Source organism: Acanthisitta chloris, unplaced genomic scaffold (assembly GCF_000695815.1).
Source record: "Acanthisitta chloris isolate BGI_N310 unplaced genomic scaffold, ASM69581v1 scaffold34260, whole genome shotgun sequence".
In the NCBI taxonomy this organism is placed as follows: domain Eukaryota; kingdom Metazoa; phylum Chordata; class Aves; order Passeriformes; family Acanthisittidae; genus Acanthisitta; species Acanthisitta chloris.
Window position 1 is genome coordinate 6,492 of NW_008651676.1, and position 7,641 is coordinate 14,132.

Here is a 7,641-nt window from a genome sequence, read left to right on the forward strand (position 1 = left end):
TTTGATGCTTTACTGTTGACTTGGTGAACATTGAAATAGCTACTTGTCTGGAATTGTTATAATAATTTTTCCAACATTCTGATTTCTTCTTTCTTATCCTGAGCACAGTCTGGGGCCTTGGGATTCACAGAACTTTCTTCTTAATGGAATTTTTAATTCCCACATGTATGCATGCACAAACCAGTAAAAGGGAATTAATACCATCTCAGTGTGTTTTATTGCTATTTGCAGTGTGTGTTGGAGGTGTTTGTAATTTACCACAGGTTTGGTAAATTATATTTGGTATATACCACACCAGATTCTGTTCTCAGTAACTTTACAGTGGTGCAAATTGAACTGCAACCTGATGCTTTATATATCTGAACTGTGTTTCATTATAAGTGAAACTATACAAAGTCAGAGTGGTCAGTGGTACCACTTGGTCCCTGCTCTGAGTAGTGCTTTGAGGGCTTGTGTAGTTGCACATCTTCATAGCATTGGGATCCTGATGTGCTCTAGAAAATGCTGGGTTTGTGAGCTGCTGCTGCTGCTTATAAATAAACTGCCAGTTTTAATAATTTCTTCAGGAAACATGGAAACATGCTATTGAGAAAGCTAAACACATGCCTGATCCGTGGGCAGAATTTCACCTGGAGGACGTTGAGACAGAACACGCCACTCGTTACAGGTCTGTGGGTCTTTCTGCTTGGGATGCTGATGTTAAACAGAACTACTGGTCTGTGCAAGGGCTGTGTTTGTGTAGTGCAGAATATCTGTAATTATGTGGCAGAAGAACTTTTAATAGTGCCCAAAGTCAGCGTGTCCTAACTTGGTCTCCCAGGAATGTGTAAATACTGCACATCATCAAAAAATAAATCTTTCAGCAACCAGTGTCAACACTCTTGCTCTCCCACCCAAACAGTATCTAGGACTTCCATCATGTAGACAGGAAGCAAGGCTGAAAAATATTTTCTAGATGATTTATTAGTGCTTTAAACTTAATCTAATAAGGAAATGAATCCCAATAAAGAGGCAGCATACTTAGTTTGAATAGTTTAGGGAAAAAAGTGCAGCATAACACTCTGTGCCTTTCCCAGAATAGCAGTTTCAGTGTTGCTAGTCCGTGCAGTATTGTTGCATATGACTGGAATGTACATCCTTATGAAGCCCAGAATAGCTCAGCATGGTGTACGTGCTGAAACTGAGTTTGGCCCTTAAACTGATTTTAGTGCTTTAACACAAGCTTTGCCAAAATATTGACTCTACTGACACAGGTTTCTGGGTGGAAGGGGTAGGGGTTAGAGGCCAGTTAATTACCACTTAGCATCAGTGTTTGGGGGAGGCCTCCCTTCCTATCATATACCACTGTCACACATTGCTGCTCTTCCCCACAGACTGCATCTGCCCCGGTCAGGCACACAGTCCTGAAATAGTTTGCATATTTTAAAATGCAAATAAGTGGTAATATTGGTTTAAGGGTACTCAAATACCCTGTTATAAAGAGATGGCTCTGATACTCCTATCTCCACCTCTTATCTGCTGCAAACTTGGGTGATAGGTAGTGTGTGAGGGGGAATATGGGTGTGTGCATGCACGAAGAACTCTGTGCAGGTTGGGAGAATCAGCCTGGAAACAATCATGTGTTGGTGACTCAATGTCTGTGGTTCTCAATTTGACTTCTACTGTGTGGGGAGTTAAGGGGGTGGGGAGAAACCACAGTCATAGTCTTTGTATTGTCACATGGTTGTGCAAAGGCTTGTTCCTCCCTCGGTGCAGTGCTGAGCAGTTCTTGGTCCCACTGTCTTTCACAGCTGGTGCTGCTTTCTGCTGATGTCCTCCACAGCCCCAAGGCAGATAACCCAGCCACAACCAGGTCTCTGCAGGCTCAGGGCTGGGGGAGACAACCTGTCCAGTGTGTAGAGCTTGGTTAGGCTCTTTCTGCCCTCAGTGTGCTGCCCAGGCATCACAGAGATTTCACTTCAAAGCAGATAAAGCCTGATTTATAGTGTTGCAGAAGCTGAGCTTCTGCAGTGGAATCTGCTCGTTGTCAAGAGGATTCAGTGTCTCTTCAGAAAAGCTGCATGTTATTTCTGCTTTCCTGTCCAAAGTGGGGAGGGCCAGAGTGTGGTGGGAAGGCTAGAACCTTTTGTGCTGGAGTGGCAGCAGCACTTTCTAGCAGTTAGTCACAGAAAAGGAAGGATAGGTGCTGGGCATGGGAGGATTTGGGTTCCCTCTGCATTCTTCTGAGGCATATCTCTTGATTTTGCAGGTACAATGCAGTTACTGGGGACTGGGTTGAAGACGAAGTCCTCATCAAGATGGCTTCACAAGTAAGATTGCATTGTTCTTCATGTTTATTGGCAGCAAGTTTGTCATTTCCTTCCTGTGCCTGAATAGTGGCAGCAAGATGTTTTCCTCATAGAAGCTTTGAAGTCTCGATGTCATTCTATTTTCCTACCTCTCTTTTTCCTTGGCTCATTCTCCCCAGAGTAGAGTAGAAAATGGAGTCAGCCCTTCCCTGTCATCAACATGAGGTATTTGTTCCATTCCCAGTTATTTCCCTTCCATTACAACCCTCCCATTTCCTGCTAGCTTCGTTTCCCTGCCTGGCATTAGTCCTACTATTTTGTGTGCTTCCAAATAATTTCTGCTTTTCTTATGGAAACAGACTGAATTTTCTTTATCTGAGGGTAGAAGCTACTGTCACTTCCCAGTTATATCATGGGGTTGGTTGTGTGTTGGTTGCTCTGTGCTGCTGATGTAGTATGTGGCATCTGTGGAGATGATGCTCTGTTTGGCACCTCCTGTATGGAAGGCTAAATGCAGAGAGCTTGAGGTCTGCAAAGCCAACTTCTCTAGGCAGTCACACACAGCTGCTCCCAACTGCAGAGAGAATTGAAACAGCTTCTTTAAAAGACATATCATGTCTGCTCCATGGTATACTGTGGGAGGGATGGCTTATTCCCAGTGTCTTTTCCCCAGATTCCTGCTTACACTGTCAGTGGGTTTTGGCTTTTCCTTGGAGAAATATTTTAGAGAGTGTGTTTGAAAACTGCTTTCTGCAGGATATAGAGGGGAGGACATGGTTGTGTCTCTTGTTGGTTAGAAATAACTGTGTGGAAATGGCAGTGATGGAATTTGTTTTGGTTTTTTCCCCATAGCCTTTTGGCCGTGGAGCAATGCGAGAGTGTTTCAGAACGTAAGTATCTGCTGCCTTATCTTTGTTGGCCTCCGTGCACTGTTTTCTTCTGTTGTGACTGGAATTTCACTTAGGTGTGGTGGAAATAGTGTAAAGCTCAACTCCTTTCTAAAAGGCATAGCTGAGGAGTCTATTCCTGTTTGTGGGACTCCAGCAGCAGCCCAGGGAGTGGAGTGGGGTTCAGAAAGCAGAATGTTCTCTGCAGGGAAGCATGAGCAAGTGTGATGCAGGTATCCAGTGAGCTTCCTTTGGAAAGCCAAGCCATTGCCTGTACTGGAATTGCAGTGGGATGGATGACCTGCAATGATGTCCAGTCTCAGCAGTTATTTCTTCCTGATGTTACAAAATACCTTACAATTTGATATGAGGCCACAGGTGTGTGTAGCCTGGAGACCAGCTTGAGACCGATAGTTAGGCAGAGAAAAGGAGAAAGAATATCTGGATGGTTCAGTGTCGATTTAGAAAGCCTCCACTGGTGAAGGTTATCCTCCCAGAGTTTACTTTGGATCACACGTACCACAGTAATCCTGTTCTGAGTAAGGCAGAACTTGAACACTAACAGTTGCACTTTCCAGAAGGGTCAAGTGTGGGGGAAGACAGAGGAGGAACTTTTCTTTCCTTGGAGAGTGTTAGCAGATATGGTTGTGGGTATCAGCCTGTGGCCATAGATCAATGTGTGTTAAGTGATTATCCCACCCTTTCCAGGCTCTGGAAACAAATGTTTCCTGGAAAACATACGTGTGTGTGTTTATGAACATTCCCTCTTGTTCTCAGCTGTGGAATCCTGAGAAATCTCATTTAATGTCTGGTTTTACTTCTGGAGAGATAGATTCTCCTGAATGACAGAAGTGTGATGCTTTGTGCTTGAGCAGAGGGGAAGAAAACTAACCCCCTCAGTGCTCCACTCTGGCATTGTTCCAGTATCAGTTCATGCTGGTGGCTCTGTTCATGCACATCCAGATGGATACAGTGGTGAGTGAAGCCAAGGAAGTAACAAATCTGAGCCTGCTGACATTGCTGCTGACACTGCTTTTAGCTTTTGGCATTTACCAAACTCCCCATTACACAATATTTTGAGTGATGCCATAAACAGAAATCTATGCTAGCAGCTTTGCCTTAACCTCTTGTACAAAGAAAGCATAATTTGTATGTCAGCCTCCCTGCTGGATTTTCCCTAAGTCTCAGTGGTGCACTGATAGTTCCCATCTGGAGCTCTCTACTAGATTTCTGTAACTCTGGAAGTCTTTAGTCATGATAGTGACAGCATTAGCTGCACTTGGCTAATGAGCTTTGGGGGATATTGGCTTTAGAAGAGAACTAACTGGCTTGTTCTATGCAGAGAAATGTATTTCTTCAAGAATTAGGAAGGGTTTGGGTCCTGTCTGAAATTCTTACCTCACTTGCTTGTTACTTCATTCACAGGCCTCTGTTACAGCTGCTGTCTGTCCATTCCTGCAGGAGGACAGACTTTCTGAAGTTGCTTTGCCTTTAGACTGTCCCCTGTACCAAGACCTGTACACCAAAGTCTTGGAAGGGAGAGAGGAAAGGAAGGAGGGGAAGGGTTGAGAGTTTGTGTGCTGCTACTAATTAAGATACCTGCTTAATGCATTTGTTGGCAACCAGCAGATTCTCTGTTATCAAAGTTTTCCCCTGCCACACAACACCTTCTCCCCACCCTAGCCCTCCTGCTTTTGAGGGATATATGGATTAAAGGTTTGCACATCAACAAAAATTAAAAGCTACATCATAAGAACTTGCCCTTTTCCTAGGAGAGGTTTCTCTCAGTTCATGTTTGGAATGCCACTCCCTGTTAAATCCTGCAGAATATAATTGTTGACATTAGAACAAGGTGTTCAGGTGGCACTAACCCTTCATGCCCTGGGTTTGAGGGGAGCAAGGAGGGAAAGGAAAGGAGAAAAGGAGGAAGTCCAGGTTAGAATTGGCTGCAGCCAAACCAAACAGTTTGGCACATCCCAGCCATTCCCATGGGACATGTCACTTTCCCTTATCCCCTACCTGTGCTTCATGTTTCAACTAGAATTCCTGGTAAACCACTGAGGGTAATGCTGATCTTGAGGCCTGACTGCCTGTGCAGGCAAAGAAATGGGAAAAATTGAATTAAAATTCTTGGGGTTGCTTTCACCAACAATTGATTTGTCTTTCAGGAAAAAACTGTCCAACTTCTTACACACACAGAACTGGAAAGGTGCCTATAACTATGTTGCTAAGCTGTACATAGAGAGTGTGAGCAGGGAGGTGTATTTTGAGGATGTTCGACTGCAGATGGAAGCAAAACTCTGGGGAGAAGAGTACAATCGGCATAAGCCACCAAAGCAGGTACATTGAGACCTCACTAAGCAAAAATGAAGGCTTGCTCTCCTATGGGATTAGCTTTCCAATTACTTGTTCACATTCCATTACATTTAAATACTTAGATTCTTTTGCCCTACTGTGTTTCCCAGTAAATGATAGCTCATTTTGAATGAAATGCAGAAATTGCTTTGTATTTCCACAATCAGGGGCCGTGTGTGAATGTCTGACTGTGCTCAGCTGTTGACTGAAGACCAAAATAAAATGGTGTTTGTATTGCTCTCTTTGATGTGTGCCCAGCTGCTTTTGAGATAACCAGAGATGCCACAGAATTTATTGCCAGCAGGAGTCTCAGTACTTAACTGTTAGTGCTCCAGGAAGGTAGATGCTAAAGTCTTGTGAACCTATCCAAACATATAACTAGTACTGGTTTTTAAGAAGAGTTGGAAACCTGCTGGAAGCCTTAACAATTTTAATAGCCAAAGTGAGTGCTTCTGAATATGTGGAGTTATGTGCATTGCCTTCCATATGAGGGTTAGTCTCACAACAGCAAGGTGAGGTATAGAGGGAAGTGCACAGAGAGGAATCCAGAAACCTAGAAGTTTCAAATGCTGTGTGAGGAAAAAGATGTAAGCAGAGTGAGAGTTTTGACAGTTTCTCCTTTAAGAATGTGCCTGGGACAGAGCGAGGAGATGAGTCAGGATACAGAAATACTCAAACTGTAGATTCCCTCAGTTCTGATTTGGAAAGGCATTTCTTGAAGCTGTGCAGTAGTGACTGTATGATTTCCTCTCTGGGTGCAGACTCTTTGCAATGTAGCCTTAAGGTACCCACAAATTAAAACAGAAAGTCAAGCACTTGCTAAGGATTTTTCAGAGCTGTTTTGAAGTGACTGCTTTTAATTTAATTCCTCCAATAACCTAAGAAACATGTGACTCTTGCCCCACCCCCTTGTTAAACAGACATATCTTTGCAATTGTTCAGCTTCTTGGGAAAGTTTTCACAGCTGAAGGATTCACATACACTTTGAACTCAAGACAGTATTGTGTTAGTCACTGTTTGTCTTCTTTCCCTTCCCAGGTGGATATAGTACAGACCTGTATTATTGAAATGAAGAACAGACCTGGAAAGCCTCTCTTCCATCTGGAACATTACATTGAGGGCAAATACATCAAATACAACTCAAATTCTGGATTTGTGCGAGATGATGACATTCGTCTTACCCCTCAAGTGAGGCTTTGTTTAATGCTTCCCTTAGAGCCTGCTGCAGGGAGTTCCTTGGCTCCATCCAGACGTCTTGCATTACTGCCAAGGAAGGAAACTTCAGGCTCTCCAGTACAATGCCAAATTAATTTCTCTTTGCAGTTTGCCTGCCCCTTACTTGGGGCCTGCTCTTTCAAGCACTGAGTGCTGCTTATTGCATATCAGTGGCTGTTGCTCTTAGTTGAGTTAATTCTCTTTGGAAAACTTAAGCCCTTTGACTTTAATCATAAATACAGGCATCAAAATATTTCAAACTTCCTTCAAATTAAGGCACTGAGAGATATCGCTCCTGTACTATGTTCCGAATAGTCTTTTGGTGCCTCATGTAATATACAAAAGGAGCTGGCAGGTATCCAACTGGTGTAAATAACAAATTGAGTCCATTTGCTTATAAGAATGTGGCCTTTTCAGCTCCAGCCTCTGAATAGGTGAATCTCAGATTGCATATAGAAATCCAACTAGTGATTTTTTGGATCTTCTAAAAGAACTTTAAAATAGTGTTGAAAAATGCAAAGTGGTCACCATGGCAAAAAAGTGTTTTACTGGACCTTGAGCATTTTGTTCTTTACCTTTTTTCTACTATTTTTAAGGTATTTGTCAGGGTACTTGCTACTTAATGTAGCAGAGAATTTGTCCTGGGCTGTCTTTTGTACACTGAATCAGTGCTGTGCTTTCACAGGTTGGGAACAAAATGTTCCACAGTATTTGCTGCAGTTAAAATGTTTGTCTATCACCACCAGTCACCTCCCCCAGGCCTGGCTCACTTTCTTGAAGGCCTTCCCAGAAGATTCCTGATATCTCAGCTTCATGCTGGAGATAAGGGCTTTTTATACCTGATTCTTGAAATATGTATATCAAATGTACATATCATTATCTGATACACAAATGCA

At 43.0% G+C, this 7,641-nt stretch overlaps 1 protein-coding gene across 1 annotated transcript in view; it reads left to right on the plus strand.

Annotated features, from left to right (window-relative positions):
* The window catches only part of EEF2K (eukaryotic elongation factor-2 kinase), a 20,894-nt gene that overhangs the window by 3,127 nt on the left and 10,126 nt on the right, over positions 1-7,641 (plus strand). The window contains exons 2-6 of the mRNA XM_009074314.1: positions 567-667; positions 2,249-2,309; positions 3,141-3,178; positions 5,344-5,515; positions 6,569-6,718. Coding sequence (XP_009072562.1) covers positions 567-667; positions 2,249-2,309; positions 3,141-3,178; positions 5,344-5,515; positions 6,569-6,718 — 522 coding nt within the window. The remainder of the gene's footprint in view (positions 1-566; positions 668-2,248; positions 2,310-3,140; positions 3,179-5,343; positions 5,516-6,568; positions 6,719-7,641) is intronic.